Source organism: Chanos chanos, chromosome 3 (genome assembly GCF_902362185.1).
Source record: "Chanos chanos chromosome 3, fChaCha1.1, whole genome shotgun sequence".
NCBI classification, from domain to species: domain Eukaryota; kingdom Metazoa; phylum Chordata; class Actinopteri; order Gonorynchiformes; family Chanidae; genus Chanos; species Chanos chanos.
In genome coordinates, this window is record NC_044497.1 from 50,457,870 (window position 1) to 50,479,570 (window position 21,701).

Consider the following 21,701-nt stretch of genomic DNA (forward strand, 5'->3'; position numbering starts at 1 on the left):
TGATGTTCTGAAAAAAAAAAATAGCTTTGCTCATACATTAAAATGGCACAGACAAACTACAGTTGGTGTTCACGCCAGTGCTAGCTGTGCATTAAGCACCTTAATTATAGGCTTTTGAGCCTGTAGCCTCCTCAGTTTGTCTGCATTGGCACTAGGGCTCCATTTAAGAGCTGGGGCTTCTGGGAACACCAAACCCATTTCATTGGTTGCCAAAGGAAGTGGGGCAGGTTGTATTTCTGTAACCTCCCGCCTCTCTCCTGCTTGTCTCTGGCCTTACAGACCCCGCAGGTCTCAAGAGTCTGTTGAATTAGGACACCTGAAAATCACATTAGTTGACTGCATCACACTTATAATTGCATTGGTGCAAACCACACCAGTCAAAGTAACTCAATCTGTTCTCCTTGAATTGATACAAGCACCTGTGATGCTCTGATTATAACCTGATCAAGGCCATTATATTGCTGGGATCTGCACTATTCAAATCACACAAAATCAGAGCTTCCTCCTCTAACCTTGGCTTGACTGATATGTAAGCGCTACAGCTGTAATAGAATCTCCTGAGCAGAAAACTGAAAGAAAAAAAAAAATACACCTTGAACGCGGAGTCATACTGCAAATTAAATCGGATTGGGCGGAAAACATAAATAAACAAACCCCCATAAACAAGCCGGGCTGTGCAACGAAGACACCGACCTTTAAGTTTGGAGCTGAGGCCCTATTAAAAAAAAAAAAAAAAAAAAAGGAGCCCAGCTTGCTGCTGGGATGCACGTCTTCTAAACCGGAGAAAAACAATCCCGCAGCAACAGCTAGACAATCACCGGTGCACTGTGCGAGGTGAGACGGGGAATGACCTGCTGTTTCCAGCTCAGCAGAGGTGAGGCCAGCTCAACTCACTGATGAGTGCTGCACAAACATCAAACAGGCACGCCAGACCTCCCCACGACCTGCCTCCACAGCCCTGTCTGCTGCCCTTGCTTTTTTATTTGGGGAGATGCGCCAGGACGGATTGGCAAATATCGATCATGGCATGTTCGTAAAACACTCCCTCCAGATTTGAGAGGTGATTATGGTTAGGCCCAGCTGATGCAGCTTTCTCTCTGTATGTGTGTGGTTGTGTGTGTGTGTGAGTGCGTGTGTCTCTGCAGGTTCAGGCTCTAACCCTAATCAGTCCAATACATAACACACACACACATCATCTCTGACACAGGAGGCTCAGTGACTTAGAGGTCTGACTGGGTGGTTCTTACCCTCTACATCACTGCCAGATGCTGTAGAAATTGACCAGAAGAACACTGTAAAAAAAAAAAAATATATATATATATATATATATATATATATATATATATATATATACACACACACACACACATATATATACACACACACACGTATACATACACATACAAATATACAAACATTTGTTTGTTTGTTTGTTTGTTTATAACATATATAAACAAATCCTAATATGACAAGTTAAAATTAGCTCAAACTTTACAAGCATTATACATAATTCAAATTCCATAATAATAACCATAATAATTCCACAGCGCATAACTATCCCCATTTTTGCATTGTTAGCCCCTTGCTGCCTCCTCATTGTTAAAATGGAGACCACCGTGCTGAAGAGTATCTGTGGACTTCACACCAGTTCACCACTGAAAGAGTTTGCTATGGGAATGGAGTGTTATTAATTAAGGGCATGAGGACGATTTTGACAGGGGCTCCCTAGTGGCAAGCGGTGTGGATCTTGGCGCTGACCTGGCCCAGCGGGGGTACCCGACGCCTGTTTGAGGAGAGGCGGGGCGGGGAAGAGATAGGGGGTGGTGGGCTGGCTCCATGCTGGCAGCCAGGCCTTCCACGTCTGCGTGCCCGCTTTGAAGTGTCACCTTGAGGGAAGAGCCGATGTCCGCCGAGCAGGGAGAGCAGGAGCAATGAAAGGAGTGGCACTGCTCGTGTTGCCAGACACGACGCTTAAATATTACATGGGCTCCCGTCCATCTCTCTACACACACCCAGGATATTGCTTCTGCTTGATTTATTCAGAAAGTGGAGCTTTCTCTCCTCTTTTCATGCTGTGGTTCAACACCTGTGCAGGTTTTAGCCTGGCTTTCGCTCGAACGGGTGTCAAGTGCTCTCTAACTTCCGATGAACAAACATTATGCGTCTTAGTTATGCAGCCACATAGTTAGTTAGTCAAAGAGGGACTGATGCTAGGATCACAGACGACTCCAGTATGATCCTCACGAGGTGAATTAAACTGGACATCTAACAGAGCTGTGGGCTGAGCTAGACACAGATGAATACTTGAGATTTTGGCATTATTGATCTCCTATAATAATGTTATCAATTGCATGTACACTTTGGCCAGTTTGCCTGTGGCAGTTTATGAAGTTTGACAACTTCATAAAACGAACACGTTGGTGCAAACTCAAAGCAAAGAAATATCCGGTCGCATTAAAAAAAAATATTGAACCGGTTTTCCAGACACAAACTGAGCTGAAATCAGGGCTAAAGAGATTTTCAGTTGAAAATACCTATTAAACACTAAATTTACCCCACAAACACTACTGATGAGCATACAGTTTTCAGTTAAACGTTGTGCAGTAGTAGAAGAAAGAGGAAAGGAAGACCAGCACTATGTTGATATTCACTGTCGGGGAAAATGAAGCAGAAAAGGTGTTTTAAAGGAAGATGATATAAAAACACAGACACACATATATATACGTGTACAAATTTATATATACATACACACACACACACACACACACACACACACACATTGCACATTTTTACTATCGTCCCAGTTCGCAAATAACAGTTTTAACTCCCCTGATTAGCTCTGACATCTGCAGCCTTTTATCTTTCCTTCCATCTTGGTTTTTTAATCAGATTAACCCAAACGGGCATCCTTTAATGGCCCCTTTTTTAGCAAAGCTGAAAGACGATGATAATTAAAATAATTAAACCACTGGGATTGGTTAGAACAGCCTTCTCTCTCCCTCTCATTTTCTTTGCTCTCTTTTTAAGTTTTGAATCCGTTCTGCTTACAGATTTAAAGCAGGAAAGCCACGCCACCCTCAGTTAATTGCATTAACTCCCATCTCAAAGATCTAACTAAACAAGTTTTACCATCCAAAACAGCAACTAATGTGTAGTCGGCTCAAGTATGTCAGCTGTCTTCATTTCATATAGTGGGAGGTACTACGTCTAAACAGGCTTTATAGAGCATATTTATGTGGTCTATTTTAGCATACTTCATATTAAGCCAGACATAAAAAAAGAAAAAAAGTATCCTCTTTAATGATTATTTATTCATAGACTTTTAAGCTTTTAATGAGGACAAATGCAGTCGTTTTTCAGAGTGTCAGTATGAAGTATGCTTACCAAAAATCATCTTGTTTTGCATTTTCTTTTCAGCGTGTGTCCATGTGGAATAAGCATGAACATTTTAATCCAACCAGAGTTTTCGAGATTGCAGTCCATCATCATGAGCATGCCGAAAAATAAAATAACTCACCTACTAAGTTGGCGTTCACTTGCATATTACCCTAAGAAAGCTATGAACGACCGTTTCTGTCTATTTTACAGTGAATTTTAAAAAAAAATATGTCGCTCGAAATTAAACATAATAAGGGCTAAGGAAAATTTTACATCTTTTTCTTTTTGTTATGTTTTTGAAATACGGAATAACTCGGAGTAACTTGTAATATTTGGTTATGCGTGTAATTATGGCGCTGAAAAAAAGTTACATAGGGGATATTTTCAAGACATGCTCTAGCAGGAGAAATATCCCTGAGTACAGGAATATATTTTTATATATGACGGCATGGAACTGACTTCCTCTTCTTTCATTTATATATGCACGTACATATGACATACTGTATCAAGAGTCCTTCTTCTTATCATCACCATCATCTAAACGACAAACCACTGCAACTGGTATTCTTATTATATCGGGTATTTCAAGTTGGATAAATATTGAAAAGGGATGGTTGGGGTTATGGAGTACTTTTATGCGCCTTTATTTCATGTAACTGTAGAGCTTTTCTTTTCCTTTATGCTTTAATCATACTTTTTTAAATGAATGGGAAATGAAGACGTGTCCTTGATATCCAGACTTCGCTTTCCCCCCACATTTCCGTAAGGAAAATATACAGACAACCTCCTTGGAGCCCAATCATATCTTTGCATGGTCCTGTTTTAACTCCGCTACTCTTTGCCATGTCCCTTCGCAGAGCTGCATTTCAAGTTGGCAAAAAAAAGGGAGCGAAAAGAATCCCTTTGCTGTGAATTCTTAAGATTTATATTTAAATTTTCATACAATCTTTGAGAACACTGAGGAGCAATTTCATATTTGCACTGACATCTAATTTCTCGAGTAGAGTCTGAAATCACAAATTGCTGTGGATTCCCTGTGTGCCCAATTATCCTGCATCAATTTCTCTGACCCCTCAGAGTGCTGGTAAATTAATCATACGATTTCTTTTTCACTCCGTCATGAAATACATATGCACACGTTTGATAAACTAATCATACTTGCTCAGTTACACTCACAATGATTTCCTCTCCAGAAGATGTAGGCACCAGCAACGCCAGCGCGGGAACCAAACAAGAATCACAATAAAAGAAAAAAAGCCCTCACAAAAAACCGGACAAAGTACGTTCACTGTTCGTATACGGCCTCCAAAAAAGTACAGCTTTTTCAGAAGTTTCGGGAGGTCTTGCCTTTACCTTAAGGCATTCTGACATCTGAAAATGTAATCAAAATGACCGATCAGTTAAAAGGAAAGATACGTTGGCGTAGTTTGCTGCACCTTGGGGATCAAACACAATTAATAAAAATGTTCTTCAACCTCTGAATATTACTATTGTTCACAACAAAATAATAAGTCATCCCTTACATGGAATTACCGGTATTATGTCGGCTTTCCAGTTCAACTGATAATGTCCTATCACTTGTTGATTGGTACCGTTTATTGACGCAACAGCTAGAACAACAGTGCTCTCTAGCGGTGGCATTCCGAAATCGACCCAAGCTGATTTTGTAAATGAGACTGGACAGGATGCCGACCATTCAATATGTTTGACCAGGGGCGCGGCGAGAAATTTTTGGCCCCGTGAAATAATATAATATTGGGCCCCCCAAATCTTAATAGTGTTATTTATAGTGTGGTATGAGGGCCTCTTGTCAGTGCTGGGCCCTTGGAATCGCCCCCCCCCCCCCCCTTTACGGTGTCCCTGCGTTTAATTAATGTTCCGATTATTTGGTAGGGAGCTTTATGAGCGATTTATATAGTCTCAGTATTCTAAATCGAAATCCTAGCTCATAACAAAATATCCTTAAAGAAACAAAGGAACCGAACACATATGTTTACACTGACCAGAAATGCTGCTATGTCAGAAATGCTAAATTATCGACCTTTCATACATACATACATTTATGTTATTATCGAACTATTTTACAGTCAATACGTAAAATAATGTTTCTGATGACGGACATGTAGCCTACTGATGTACACAGAGCATAATCTATGCTTGGTCATTCCAGATCTGAATAACAAGGGTCACTTCTGAACATTAAATGAAACCGAGTTACATGTGCAGAATTTTCTGAACCATTTCAGCAAAAATATGAATACTAACTCTGCTCATGTCAGTTATCTGCTCTATAACTTATTCTTCTAATCTATTCTTTTACTTCTCTGAGCGGTAAGGATAGAGGCCTTATTGGCATTTAAGAATGCAGGGGAGGGAGAGGACGCTCTCTCATTCAGAGCATGTTGAAATCCTGAGCTGTTTCAGTCAAGCACTGTCCTATGATTCTCCTCCCAGAATTACAATACATGGTAAACAGTAGTATTAGTGACCTCTAAAATATGTCTAAAAACAGAAAATATTTTGTGGGGTGATGGTCTGTTTTGGGAAAACACCACGCTCAGCCAGTGTCTGGGTTGTCATAATATCCTTAGAATAATGCCAACAGGCTTTATCGGTTAGGACACTACGTGCACATGTCATGCTAACAACTGTTTTCCGTTGGGTTTCACCACGCATATAAAATGAGTCTTGCTGTCAAGGGAGAAAAAAATCCCATTAAAATGATTTTAAAACTATTTCAACATTCCCCTGCATAACAGTATGCATAACTATGCCCATCTTACCTGTCTCTCCCTCTGCAAATCTCAAAGAGTGCCAAGATGTGGTCGCTAAATGACAGTGCATGTCACAAAGTAACAGGTAACGTGCCCATAGGCGCAAACCTTAGCCAACGCTATTCCAGTCAACAGTGCGTTAAGTGCTGAAGAAAAAACTAAGAGCTGAGTTTGATTGACTTTTTGACTGCCAGTCTTCAGAGGAAAATAAGAATGTCTTGGCTAAATCGGTAAAGAAAAGGACACTTAAATAACAAACGACACGACCGCAAAATTGTAGTGCAAAACATTGAAGATGATTTTTTTTTATTTTTATTTTTTTTTATCGTTCACAGTTAACACAAGCAACTGCTTTTAGAACTTTTTTTTTTCCAACCTTGTATTTCAGAACTTTCGTCTCCAGCTAAGGAGAGCTCCAATTCAAATCTTTCCGTTCAGTCCTTGCTGATTGTACCTTTTATCTTGGTATGTCGTAGATTCTATTGTTGGCATTTTAAGTGGATTGTTGTACATGCTTTAAATAGCAAGGCAGAAGGGGATGACAGTAGAGATTTCAAGGGGACAACAGGATTTGCATTAATCAAACAGAGCCAAGAAAGTGCACTTTCACAATCCCAATCTCCATTATATGTGCCACGTAACCAACTATAAGCAACAGTAAGTGGATACACGCCTGCCGATTAAAGCTGACAGTGGGATCTTGCTTCATTCTGGATGACGATAAATAAGACCATCACTAGCTCTACATAAAACAGTGCATGTCTTAACTGAATTATAGGCCTTACTGGCTAGAAGATGTTGAATGAGTATGTGTGTGAATAAATGATATCTTCACACTGCTAACAACTTTAAAGGATATGCAAATGTCCTGAATCATACCAAAGGTAATCTCATGTGTTTCTTACATTTCAGAGTTCAGATTAAATAAACGAAATCAAATACGTATGTATTTTGTCAATCTGACTCAACAATTTGGCACTTTTCAAAAGCAAGACCAAGTCTGGGAAGTTTAACATGATGAGCTGTGTTTGTTTGTCCAGCAGTGTCGGTCAAGATGTAACACAGCACCCTGCTGTTTAATCGCAGTCACCTGCAGACTATTAATGCATTCATTGAGTCAGCTTATTTTCAAGATTTGAAAATGACGTAACACAAAAGAAGAATGGCACAACACCGATGGTACTGGTTATGTTGACTTTCCACTCTTTGTGGTAAATAAGATCATGACGCAGGATGTTCTGAATCATTAAACTGTGGAGGACAAGTTACAGCGTCTTGGTTCAGTTACTACACTGCTAACATGTACATGAGGTTTTGTGAGAGCCGCTCCAAGTCAGCTCACATATTGCTTGACATATTTATGAATGATTCCTGGATTACAGATTGATCAGATTTTGAACTATGAATAAAGATATGTGGTTATAATTTAAGGTTTGACACACAAACGATGCAGAATTCTATGATGGCCGGTACCGAACCGAGCATTTCATTACTTCAAAAATGTTCTTTACCAATATGCATGGTGAACACAAAAGGCTGCTTTCTGTCCTTTTCCTCTCCCCGATACTACTGACCGTCAATACAACTCTCCTTTTAAGGACTTTGTGAAAATGGGTTTGTCTCAGACAAAGAAAGGACAGTAAAATAAATAATTTTAAAATTCTAGTCATATAAAAAAAAAAAAAAAGCACCACCGGGCTTCTCCAACCTATCTCATTATTCTGGCTTCTGACTGCAGGATAACACTCAATTTCATGCACACACACACTCATGTCTATGTGTGTGTGTGTGTGTGTGTGTGTGAGTGCACATACACACACAGGGATTCGTAAAGATATGTATGCTTTCCAACACAGGAGAAAGCAGTCATTTCATATCCTTAACCAAGAAAGCTGGGCATACACTCTAATCCCCACTTGGCACAAGGAAACTGATCTTGCTCTATACCTTAGCAACATTCAATCAATCCACCCCAATCAGATATTGCTTGAAGTAACACATTGCTTTCATACTCTAGGTGACTGATTTACACTAGTTACTTAATCACAAGCTCTCTTCATTACACTGTTAGAGTAAATTGTTGGCAGTTGCTTAGGTTTGAAGCTAGATGCAAATAACTGAATAGGCATTCTGATAAACAAATGTAGCATTGTGTGTGGGTGAGAGAGAGAAAATGGAATGAAAAGAATGGTATCTATTCACTATGTCGGCCTGCTCATGACTGTGCACCACTGTGCCACTGAAATCCATCCTTCCAGTTTTGCTAAAGGAGAAAGAAGGAGAAAAAAACCAACGTAATTCTCCAAATCCTGTTGTCTTCTTGAGGGAATGGGACGAATAACACTGAAATCAAAAGAGTCTTGCCTTCCACTCTCAAGCCTTATCATAGTCTGTTTGCAGCTCCTTCCTCCAGATCCACCCTTCATCTCCTCCTCTCCCCAGCTCTCTCTCTCTCTCTTTCTCTTTCTCTCTCTCGCTCTCTGTTCTGAGTGTCTAGCTGTGCTCATGATGCGTTTCATTGTAGTCCATGATCTTAAGCTGCTGCTGCTGTTGCTGCTGCTGCCTGGGCCGCGCCGCGCGCCCGCCTTCCCGGTTATTGGCCCTCTGCTGGGCGTCAGGATGGGCTTCTTTAGTGGGGGTGGCCAAGCCGGGCTCCTGCTTGGAGGCGGGGCCGGAGGAGACGGGGGCGTTCGCTATGGGGGGCTCCACACAGAGCTCAGTCTTCAGGCCCTGGGACAGGCCGGTGAGTCGGCGAGGCGGCGCGTCGGCGTCGGCGTCGTCCTCGTCGCACTGGCTCTCGCTCTTGTTGCGGAAGAGCTCGCGCGCCCGCATGCCCAGGAAGCTCTTGGCGCTGGGATACGAGCCCACGGTGAGCGGAGCGTCGGGCGGCTGGGCCGGCCCTAGCGGCACGTGGGGGTGGGACGTGGGCGGCTCTAGGATCACGGAAGGGGGGGTGTCTCGGTTGCCGTTGACGGAGCTGGTCGCGGCGGGTTTGGGCTTGGCCTTGGGTTGCCAGGTGCTCCCGTTGCCTTGCGGGGGCGATTTTGCGTCAAGCCCCTCTTTGGTGGCTGGTTTTACTGGTCCGTCTGGCAAAATGACACTGTGGCCGCGCAGCCAGGGAAAAAGAGACATTCTTTAGCATAAAAAACTAAATAACAGATTCATACGTGTTAAACAAAACAGCCTTATTAGAGGTTTAGACTGCGAAGGCAACAGAATACCTGCTGGAATACTGCAGTGATATAAAAATAAACTCATTAAAAACACAGAACCGTGTGAAACAGATATCGATGTTAACTCTCCCAAGCCAAAACGTGCTCTTACTTGGGTGCTTTTGACTGCGCTACCATATGAAATTCAATTTCAGGCTTTAAAAGGTTCATGAGAAAAGGTTCATCGTTATTATTTACCATGCATTTATGGAGATGACCATTACATATCCCCACACTGTGATAAATGGAACTAACGCTTTTTCTCATATCACCAAATACTGGACTCTTCTCAACTGGGCAAACATCATTTCAACAATCATCTCCATGACCAGCTTAAGCTCTGCTGTGTATTCTTATACCAGATCTCTGAGTCTCACAGTAGAGGGTTATCTAAAATGACAGTGGTTCTACCTGGATTGGCAGGGCTCAGTGGCGCCCCCTGGTGGTGGTGATGCTGCAGTGGGCATGGGAATCTCCATCTCTAGCCTACTGTACAGCTGTAACAGTTCTGTCTGTAGGGCTTGAGTCACACACCTTTGTGCCTGATACCTGCCTTCAGAGGCCTGTAACTCAGCCCTGCAGTGACACACAGATACAGAGACATGGAGGTCACACGCTGGTCACACACAGAACACCACAAACAAGTTTGTGCTTTCAAAACGACAGAAACACACAAATATGCATAAAAGATAACCGCACTCCCTCAAATTCAAATCACACAATCCTCTCTCACAGAGTAACCTTAATGAAAAACATGTAACTGTATATTTCTCTAAGTTTTTATGACTCTCTCTCAGTTTTACGACTTTTAAGACACAGCTGGAAAATTATCCACTACTATCCATGTTATCTATTTCTGCAGGGAAATCTGTAATTAATCTACAATAATCAGACAAGGTAGAGCTTTTGCTCAAAAATGATGATAATGACTAAATTCAAACACTGAACCTTTTCTAATGTTAATCCACTGCACTAACATTTCATTACTGTTTCCCCTGTAAGACTCAATGAAATGCTGCAGGTTTTAACTATGTCGAATTGCACAGTTATAGTTATTTTTAAAGTGCTTTTAAAGGCTGCGCATAGCACTCTGGTTCATTTTCTCATGTCCGCGTTAAGACTCTGCAGTTGTCTGGCCGTAAGCGCGACTTCTGACTGTTTGCGTCCGGCGTGGGCTGGAGCGGGACGGAAGCGTCGTACTTAGCCTGGCACTTGACGTCTTCTAGAAACTTCTTCTGCTCAGCGATCAGGTGTTCCTTCTTCGAGAGCTGCATTTCTAGCTCCGTCACACGCTGCTGCGCGGCCTCCAGTTTCTGAGCCTGCACTAACAGACTCTGTTTCAAACGCTCGTGTTCCTTCTCCCACGACGCCTGCAGCATCTGCACCTCCTACACACAGAGAGAGAGAGAGTCAAAACGAAAGAAAACAAGGGCTTAAACACTAATGCAGATGATTTCGAGAGCCGCGTTTTTTTTTTTTTGCGTATCTCTGTACCTTGCCGTTGTCCGTGTCTGAACGCTGCAGCTCTTGAACACACAGTTTGTGAGCCTCTCCTAAAAGCAACAGCTGCTTGTTTAAGAAACTCATCTGTTGTTGCATGTTCTCACTTGACGTCAACTGAGGGAACGGGGAAAAAAAAAAAAAAAAACAAGAGATTAAGAAGAAAAACAAAGTGTTTCATCTGTTGCCAGTACAACCAGTCTCTCATGAAAGCATTTCCATCGCTTTTTTTTTTTTTTTTTTTCAATTTTGTGGTGACTTCATGTCTTTTCTGGAAGCTTCTCTCACCTTAGCAGACAGCTGATTGAGCAAATGACCTGTGTGTAAGACTTTGTTATTAGCCCTCTGTAACTCTGCCTCCAACTCTCTCATCCTCTTCTGGCATTCCTGTAATTTACTCTGACGGGAGTAAAAAAAAAAACAGATCTACTGTTATGTCACGTCCATAAAGCGCTAGCACAACGTGAGTGGGCGTGTGACACACGCGTGACGTACCTGTAACTCCTGGTTCTTGGTGTAGTAGTCATCGCGGCCCTGTTGCAGCTGACGAACCTGACTGTGTAACCGTGTTACCACGGTCTCCCGGTCCTCCCACAGCTGTCTGTATCTCTGCTGTTCAACCTGTAGACTCTCCCTCAGAGACATGATATCCACACACTGCAGGTTCAGTTGGTCCCTCTGTACACACACACACACACACACACACACACACACACACAAGCAAGACAGACAGTAAACACTTACTCATCCAACAGAAAGCAAACTCACAAGAAAGGTGTTTGTGTTAAAGCTTTTAAACTAATGTGGCAGTCGAGTCATCACTAAACCAACACCTCTGAAATATCAATTCATCATGGGGACATGATCCTTTATGTGCTTGTTTACACAAGGTTTCACAGCAGAGTTCTGTGTAACAGAAACCTGTTCAGGAATGAGTGGTTTATTTGTGTCTTGGTAACTCGTGTGATGTGGTTTGTCGTATAGGGGACAAAAGAAATACCATGGCGTTATTCTGCTCCTCCAGAGCAGTGGCGTTTATAATGCGACGTAGCAGGCGACGGTTTCGGACGGCGTGCTGTTCGCGCTTATAGCGCTCGTACAGGAGCTGGTTATGAAGTAGGAGCAGCTGACTCCGCAGTGTGTGTAACTCATCCAGTGGCGCAGAGCCTGAACACACACACACACACATGCACACACACACGCACAAACACATGCACACACACACACACACACACACACACACACACACACCACAGGCAGAAAGAGTGCATGGAGAGAGGTCACACAGCAAACAAGTAGATGAAGACGACCAGAGGACCAGAGAGGAGGGGTAGTTCAACGAGACAGGATGCGGGAGAAGTAAGGAAAAAATGCAGCCGGAGTTCACTCTGGAAGCTTACATAAGCTACACAAAGTGTCTTTCAGAAGTTCATTTCATGCAATCAAACATTCATGACTTTCATAAACTTATACAACCACGGGAGCTTGTTGAATTGAGACGTTTCTGGCAGCAGGCTACATAAGCCTTTTTTTTTTTTTTTTTTTAAACCGGAATCAGCATCTGGATATGATTAAACTTCAGTGTATTGCACAAGTGGGAGTCGCACATTTAAAGAGAGAGACAAACTGAGCTTTTTCCACCCTTTTCTTCCCCTCCGTCTGTTTTAGCAATATATTACATTTTTCCACTTTGAGAACCACACTTGATTCTATCTAAATGCACTACAACTTCTGCACGTATCAAAAAAACAAAAAAAACAAACGCCTTCGTGTTGTTTACCTCCGAAATGTGTCCAGTCAGCTGACTTGCTTGGCAAAGGTAATCTGAAAGAGATTGTGAAAATAGCAGTGGTTAGGAGGTGAGGAAGGGAGGGGAGTGCGAGCTAAGATCACGTAAGGTCAGCTATGTGATACACGCTCCTGGGGTTAAAAGCCAGTTCATCCGCCCTCCCGACAGAGGCCGTGCTGGCCAGGCCGGGGAGGAGGGGTGGTCGGGGAGGGGGAGGGGGGCGACGACAACACACCTAACTTTGTGCGGGCCACGAATCCAATTCGATTATATCCTTCTAGCACAGCATACTCATGCGATTCAGCTTTTTTGGCAGTCTCCCAACGGGAGGGAGGGAGGGAGTGGAGGGGAGGGAGAGATGAGCAAGGCCTGATTGTTCTCTGCTGACATGGCTTCTGCTGTTGAACTGTTGGCTGGGTTGCCTGGCAGTGTGGGAGGAACGGGACAATGGTTGCAGTTGTTCCAGGCTAAGTGCGAGCCAGCGGGTCAAGCTACGGCTGGAAAAGGCCCGACCCACTTCAGCTCAGCACACTAAAGCTTAAGAACAAAAACACTGGAGGCTTTCTCACCGAAAACACACACAGATCCTTACTCATTTACCACTATGACACCGAAACAATGAACGCCTGGAAACGGCGGAAAAAGGGCAAACACCGGCGCGCTTTCATACGCGAACGTCTCCGTAACGGTTTTGCATTAGGTGCGGAGACTGCCGTCGACGGGAGAAGCCGGGACTCTCGGCGATTAAAAACGTGTCCGCTCTTACCTTTTCAGCACTTTGTCGTGGGCGTCGTTTCCCTGTTGTATAAGGCGATCCAAAACCTCCAGCGGCGAAGCCGAAACTGCCACCTCTGTCTCCCCCACCTCGTCCTCCCCTAGCCTGCCGTCTTCTCCGAGCTGCAGCCTCTCCGTCGTCGCCCTCTGCGCCGCCTCCGACGTCTTCCTCCCCATGAACAGTAAGGCAGCCCTGGGCAGAGCCAGCTCGAACAGGGCTTCGTAGGGCATGGCGGGCGGCTTGCAGGGGCTAGGAGAACTAAGCCCGTATTTCAGCGACTCGTCTTCCTGGGCGGACGGGCTCCTGTGGAGGTGACTTAGCGTCGGGCGCTCAATGGGAGTGAAGACGGGCTGGAAGGACCACGGCTGCTCCTGCGACGGACCCCTGCTGCCCCCGCCGCGCCCGCCGGCCACGCCTTCGGTCTTATCGGGCGTGGATATGGCGTTGTGAGGGTCTTGGGCCAGACCTCCCAGGGCGGAGGCGCACAGGGGCTTCTCCTGAGCTCCGGTGAGGGTTTCGGTGGTACGGTAGAAGGGCGAGTCGAAGCCGTGCAGCACCGCCCGGTCCCGTTTCTCCTCCGTCAGCTTGAGCAGCTCCTCCGTGATCGCGGCTAAGGAGGAGAAAGAGAGACAGCGCACAAGGGCCTAAGGGTACTTCAGTTTCAAATGAGAGATGCTTTGGTTACCGAGTCACGTCACTTCTCCTCTGTGATGGGTTCTCACCACGGGACGACATGTCTCATCTCAGCGGTGGAAGCAGACACAAAGGAACCCATCACCTGTCTTCCCACCTCCGGCAGCCGCGGGAACAAACTGCTGTCTCAGTGCTTACCTTCCTCTCTCTCTTTCTCCATCCTCAGCTGCTCCTGTTCCCTCATGTACACCGAGAGCTCTGTCAGCGTCATGGAGACATTCTCGCCACTGGCGTCTGCTTCAGACAGGGCAGAGCAGTGTATCAGACCAAAACCTTCGACAAACAAATGTCTCAATCTCTCTCTCTCTCAATCTCTTTATCATCAAACTAATTTACAACTTGAAAGAGTGAATCATGTGAACAGTATAATGGAAATGTTTCACCGATGTATTGGTGACGATCAGTTTCAAGCAAACACTTCGCTGATTTCTCATAACTAACCAGCAAATATGCGCTGTATTGTGCTGTATCATGTTCAAAGAATCCACAAATCATATTGGAAACGTTTCAGTCCCCTACCTCTGTGATTGGTCACCTCTCCAACTCCTTTCTCGAGTTCTCTGATTGGTTCCTGCTTCACCAACACAGGTTTGGTGGATTCCACAGCTCTGCCATCCTGTAAAACACCACTCAGTTAAAACACTGTGATCGCAGACAGTTCCGACAACCGAATATTTCGCTATGCAGATGCTCAGAGTGCATACCCTGCACAGAGGACTGGCCGTGCTGTGGTAAACAGAAGCCGGGAGAAATTCGTCTGAGAGAGACGGGGGTGGGGAGGGGGCTGCAGGTGTGCTGGATGCAGGGGTACTTTTGCCACCAGCTGTAAAACACATCCAAACACACGCATCATCACTGAACTTCACCTTTTAGCCTTTCCAGTACAAGGTCAGAGCAAACATGTGTTTTGGTAGCAAACCATAAAAACTGAAATCTTCATTATTAAAGATGTTTTACTGCAAAAATGAGAAATTATCACTAACATGGAATGAATATTGTGCAAGCAATGCTGTATATTCTGTTTATAGTATGCTACATAGTCGACAACACATAGGAAAAGTTATCAATATGAAAATAACAAATAAAGTTATCACTGCGCAGAAAACAGTGATAATGAAAGACACTGGAGACTCACCGGGAGTGCTCTGAATACGGCCAGGCAAGTGTGAGGCACTCTGGGATAACTCTGGGTTAGGTGACATCCCTCTGGAGGAAGGGGGTGTGGCCATACCACACAGAGAGGAGGGGCTCCATAGAGGGTCCTTACCACCATAGGTGGAGTTATATTCACAGCTGGAGTTCTGAGAGCAAGTGCATGAAAACATACATACATACATACACGCTTTCACTTTCATTTCAATGCGATTAACAAGTAGGGCTGTAAGGTAAGAAAGGGGGGGTGGGGGGTTGGGGGGGCATGTTACAAAACAGACAACATGGTCCATCTCAAAACCCTTTTAAAAGGACGCAGGCAAAGGTTTAAATAACGCTTTTGAAAAAGGGATTTTTAAAAAATCTCTCAAACTTTGACATATACTGTTCAGTATTCATTTCTCATTTAATCTCAAAGTCTGCTACTTTGACTAATTTGGTTAATTAACGTGGGTAGCAGCACAGAGTTGCATGTCAGCACTCCTGTCTGCGGTTGATGAGGGGTTAAGAAGAATATGGACCCCAACAGAGCGAGGCTAAGAGAGCACCAAAAGAGCACCCACGTCAGCTGTGTTGCCAGGGCAACAGGTCCTGCGTCAGCTCAAAGATGGCATGTTTTTCTGTTTTTAAAGCCCTGCACACCCACCCCAATGACTCAACTCCTCTCTTCTCTTCTCTCTCTCTCTCTCTCTGCACTTTCCTACCTCAGCCGGGTTGAAAACAAGGAGACGATTCATGAGATTGGTGGGTGGACTGGGGGGGCAGGTGGGGGGGGGGGGGGTTATTGCGGGGGAAGAAATGGTGGAGGGGGGGGGCGGAGGGCAGAGACAAGTGATTTACAAATAGCGGTCCATTCATCAAGTGTAAACACCCTCTGGAAGGAAAACAACAGGAGAGGGAAAAAAAAACAAAACAGTAACCCACTCTTTCTTTTCCTGGCATAATTCTTCTTCATGAAACCACAACTGATGGGTCTGACTAGAACACATTTCCAGCATGGTTTTTTTTTTTGTCTGGCACTCAGGTGACTCTTACCTGCCGGCGTGCTATGGGTGGGCTGCGGTAGAGGGGCTGGCTACCTGAGAGAGAGGGCAAGGTCAGAGGCAGGGGGGGTGGCTGACGGGGAGTGGAGAAGTGAGTCGAGGATGAACTTCCTGCGAGCAAGGAAATATGTTCTGCGTAAACACACATCCATTCGTCTAAGTGACATTACAAAAAACAAAAAGTGACCTGTTTCTCGTCTAACTATCGCACGACTGGTCGTTCGTCATTAGATCGGATCGCGCCGAAGAGAAGCTTTCGACTGATCCTAACTCGGCTAAAATCCACTTCTCCAGACAAGTAGGGTAAAGGAGGAGAGGGGGAAATGGTCTTGCCATAGCTGCTGTGGAAATCTGTGTAAGGGCTGGCGGTACAATCAAGAGGGCGCTGCTGCAGGTGCTCCGGCATGGTGGCGTAGCCCTCCTCGCAGGACGCTTCTCTAGGGTCAAGTGAAACTTTGGCACACTCGATGACGATGTCATGGATCTCAAACCTTTTCCATCTACACAGCAGAGAAAGAGAACGAGAGATTAATAAATAACTGCTTTTTCTTTCCCTTCCTCCCCCTCCCCATTCATCTGTTCAGTTAGAGGTTCACTGACCTGGTGGGGTCTAGTTCGTGATCTTTTGTTCCAGTAACTAATTCGGGGTGTATTCGAACATGCTCCAGCATTGGCTGAGAAATGAATGACAAAATAACAGAGGTGATAAAAAAAAAAAAAACCCCACAAAGATCAAAAGTATTCATCCTTTGCTTTTCTCTTATAGTTTATACATGCACATCCAACAAAAGTACACTGAAAATACACATGATCCAATTCCGCTACTGCCAAAACAAAAGTTATTTTGACTGTAGAAAGTGTTTTGACTGCTCACCTTGACAACTTCCTCAAAAGTGTCCATGTTTTCTTTCATGCTGTAATGGGATCGCAGGTAGGACACAAAGTTACACGGGTACATGCCATAGAGCCGGTGGAACAGCGAGTAGACGCTGGCATGGAGGTGGATGAGATGCACCTCTGAAATGTGTCCTGTGGAGCCCGGAGTGTGAAAAGCCCAAAGAGTCAGAAACAAATTCAGTCATATCACGCCATATAAAGTCAAATGTTTCAACGGGTTCAAAACTGCAACGACACGGTTCACGGCACCGCTTTGAGCCCGTGACCACTAACCAGGGTTCTTGTGGTTCCAGGAGGCCAAGCGACCAAAGATGTCGAAGAATTCATACAGGTGCTGTTTTCCAGCCTGAGGGATCATGGGTAGGAGGGTGATTAGCACCAGGACTCCAGTTATGAGAACGACAACGTCGGTATCGGTCTGTTAAGGGGAGGAAAACAAAACGCGAGAAGTTGGTTTGACGTTCATTTGACAGGTTTGTTTTTTAACTGAAAAAGTTCATTCAGCAGACGCTCAGACCCACACAAACCTTGAGGCATTTGAGAAGTGAAAGCAGCAGTGGGTAGCGAGCTATCTTGTGGATCCAGGACGGCTGCTTGCGGACAACGTGTCCCAGCAGGGTGAGAGTGGGCAGTCTGCAGGCCTGTTTGGCCATGCACTCGTTCATTTTGTCAAAAAGGTGCTGAAAGACAAACGACAGCAGGGGTCTGACATTTTCGATAACACGGATCCGCAGTTCAGCATCTCAGATGCTGAACTGATAACCGAAATAAAAGTTCACTATTCACCAAATGCTATGAAACTAAGCTTTCGTAAACTAACTTGTGGTCGCTTTTCAGTTCTCTGAATAATCTTCTCGACATTCTGAGACCTTGTTTATGTATGAGTCTCTTGCCTTAAGCATAATTCTAGGAAAGAGAACAAAGCGTGTGTGTGTGTATGTGTTTGTGTGTGTGTGTGTGTGTGTGTACTGCCCAGTTAGGCAGAAGGCAATACAACAGAGCGGCCGTGTGTAAACCAAAGAAGATTTCTCTGCCATTTTCTCTGCCAGCCTGGGTGTGTTCATTTCAGATATACTTCAGAAAACCACCCACTGAAACTGAATATTCACACAGAACACAAAACGGCTTGGCTAAAAATTGTCGAGAATAAAAAGAGACAGTCTGTCTAATTATACTGTTTATGAGAACAGAAAAAAAAACCCCAACAACAATTACTTGTCAAACACGCATGTCATCTCTCGAGCCGAGCGAGCAGCTCCCTAAAAAAAAGCTTTGTGGAGGAGAAATGGGGAGGAGCGTGATATATAGAGAGTGTTTGAAATGTCATTGCACTAACCTTGTCATGTGGCTCCCTCACAGAGGAGAGGATGTGCATGGCCTGTGCAGAATTGGTTTCTAGGAAGTAGTCTACCAAACCATTTAACAGCACAGACCCTCGCTCTGGAACCAAAAAATAAATAAATAAATAAAGCTTTTTTAACTTTAAAACATCAGTTTTATGACAAACTATTGAAGTAAACACGCTCAAAATGTCAACTGTGTACGAATATACAGTTACACCAGTGACGCTCAGATGTTTTCAGGTAATACTGAGCTGGAGTGAGGAGTGTCATTGCTAACAGATTTTGAAGTCGCTGGTCTAAGCGACATGCTAAAGGTATGGAGGTGATGCTGGAGAAGGGGCAGTAGTTGAAGCACTACTGGTTGTAACTGCGGGGACACCAGTCCTTACGGACAACTCGACCAGATATGCCTGCATTCTAGGTGGGGCAATGCCTTTCCATCCCACATTCCTCCTCTGTCACTGGTCTGAGGGTCGGAGCCGTCGGTCCTGGTGGCACATAAAGACAAACAACGGCATACAGCACACCCACTCCCCTCCATGCACTGGCACGAGCAGGTTCTGTTCTCCTGATGACAACTACAGAGCCACAGGGAGCGACTCTTCACCCTGTTCAAAAGTGCTGAAATAACCCATCAAGACATGCGTCTAAAACGCTATGTGATCTTTCAGACAGCGAACCTAATTCCGTCCTGTGACAAATGTACTGCATGTTGTTGTTGTTGTTCTCCCGTGCTGTGTGTTCCCCTTTTCCAAATGCAAGAATCATTGAAACAATGAGCTCTGGAACAGAAATTTTCACACCGTGCCTTGTTTAGTATCCCCATGCAAAGTAAGATTCATGACAAACATCGTAGTATGTGCCCGGTAAAGCTCATAGTACGCTTTCCACGTTGTAACCAGTTTAACAGGTGCACCATTTTTTTTTTGGTTACAAACGTACAGATGATAACAAAAAGAGGAGGGATTGCAACCCACTACATCAGCCATGAACAGCCGACGTCCAAATGTCCCAACACCCTCGATGGTCATTGCAGACTTCCCATCCCACCTGGATTAAAGATGACCTGTTGCTGTTGCTCTTTGCTCTTCCTGTCGCCGTTGTTGCCACTACTGTTACCTCTACGCCATCCGGACGTGGTGTTCGAGACTGCAGCCGAAGCAATCCACGCTGTCTCCATTGCCCGAATTTCTAATCCCGCGTGAATCTCGGATCATCCAATGAAGTTCATTGCGACTCCAGAAGGACAGTTTCAGCTGCCTCGTCTTCGTGATCGCTCGGGACCCAGAGCTCCGTACATCTTCCATCCCGACGGCCGACCTCCAGGCGACTATCTTCTCTTAGTCGCAGAAGCTCAAGACCGGACCGTCGGCAAGAACATTAATTATCCCGCCTTTTCTGTCACAGGTAATAGTTAGCTCTCCTGATAACTGCATTTACTTAGTGCTGGTTAGGTCAAACACACTGCAACTTGGACTGTACTACATCAAACATTTACAGGAACCCAGGAACCCTTATTCTTTATTATTGATTTGCTATCTGTTTCTAGTCACCTCGCTTCATGAGGGCTTCCTGTGTAAGCTCTTCCATAATCTACAATTTTCCATTATTCATTTTATGTTGCTTAGTCTGTTGTTTCAAATACTCCATCTGAGTGCTTTTCATTCGTCCGCTGTTTCTACCCCTTGCTTGCTGTTTTCTTAATTATATTACTAACGACCATTTAAAACTTTCCCCATGTGGTATTGTTTCTCTTGCATCATGTCGACTCTACAAACTCCAAGAGTTTACGTCCTTCAGTAAATACCTGATTGGACTGTCCGTAAGGACCGGTGCACCGTAATTATAACGAGTAGTGCTTCAACTACAACCACCTCTCCAACATCACCTACAGTTAAGAGCCGTAATCTAACCTGTACTGAGGTGATCGTTGATAAGGCCTTTGATCTCCTCCAGCTGGTGGAGGTCAGAGGTCTCCAGGAGATGCAGGAGGTCTCCGACGTTGAGCTGCTCCCTGGCCATGACGGTGTCCAAAGGGGAGGGCTCAACTCTGTCACAAGACGGGGAGGGGAGGGGCTTTCAGACGTCACTCTCGCGGTGTCCTGTCCTGCCTGGCGGGGTCCCTGGGCCACCCGCCGATACAGTTTCCAGGCACCACTGCAAAAGATGAGAGGGAGCCTAGATGCAGTTTAAAGCAGTATTACCAGCTGAAAGGTTTCCAGAGTCAAGTTTGCTTGACTCTTGCCATAATGATAAGAGTCATAATAATAATTTTACTCGAGTATTACCGTGATCAGATAATGTAATGTGACTGAGGGAACAAGCACCAAGAGCGATAGTAAAGGTTATCCTTTAATGGTTATCTATTAGCCTACTCCAACACTCCAACATAAATTCTTCAAAATGCTGGCAAAATGCATTTAATCAATTCCAGTGTTCTTCATCACAGCCAGAGATCTCATGAGCATTAATCACTGGTCATTTTTAAACATAATTCATATGCTGTATCATGTGAAAATCAATGTGCAATAGGCTTACTGTTCCTTAACTTAAATTTTCAATACACCCTATGACTGATCTCATAATGGTGGCAAAAAAACAAAACAGTAAAACCAAAGTACATGCTGCTTTGAAGAAAACACTTCAAAAGTGCTTCTTACATTTGCCAAAATACAGACAAGTCTAATCTGATTTGAGTCTTATGCTGAGCAACAATGCCTTTCCAATGAAAAACAGTTAGGCATATACAAAAGCACTATCCATTGCTGAAATCCTCTTTACAGCCCTACTGTTATTTTAATGTTCAGTTTACAATGGGATTAGTGTATCATACATACAGCCAGCAAACGAAATCTCCAACATTTGAATTCACCTTAGAAATCTGGAAGAGGCATTTGTTTAAAGTAAAAGTAGAACTTTGTTTAAAGTAAAAGTAGAAGTTGAGTATGTATTTGACCCAGTGTGGTAGGCAGAATATTTCTAAAATTGCCTTTTTCAGACATTTTGAGACAAAAAAAACCCCTGAATTAAAAAACATGCGAATGTTGTTCAGAATTTTAAAACAGGCTAGTTTATAACAAACAGCATCTCATGATTCAAAGTTCATGATTCATCAATGTCAGAGCTCTGCCCTACAACACAAACA

General features: G+C 44.3%; 1 protein-coding gene across 1 annotated transcript; it reads right to left on the reverse strand.

The window, feature by feature from the left end:
* Positions 1–6,508: 6,508 nt before the first annotated feature.
* On the reverse strand, positions 6,509–20,687 carry tsc1b (TSC complex subunit 1b). Its single transcript, XM_030768500.1, has 21 exons — positions 20,470–20,687; positions 18,550–18,653; positions 17,741–17,893; positions 17,487–17,631; positions 17,191–17,345; positions 16,917–16,990; positions 16,650–16,816; positions 16,309–16,427; positions 15,257–15,422; positions 14,826–14,944; positions 14,641–14,737; positions 14,260–14,355; positions 13,420–14,038; positions 12,645–12,688; positions 11,865–12,031; positions 11,360–11,542; positions 11,153–11,263; positions 10,859–10,981; positions 10,565–10,752; positions 9,776–9,940; positions 6,509–9,252 (listed from the first exon to the last, which is right to left on the reverse strand). The coding sequence occupies exons 1-21, from the start codon at positions 20,576–20,578 to the stop codon at positions 8,646–8,648; spliced, it is 3,711 nt and encodes a 1,236-aa protein (XP_030624360.1). The 5' UTR covers positions 20,579–20,687; the 3' UTR covers positions 6,509–8,645.
* Positions 20,688–21,701: the final 1,014 nt, after the last annotated feature.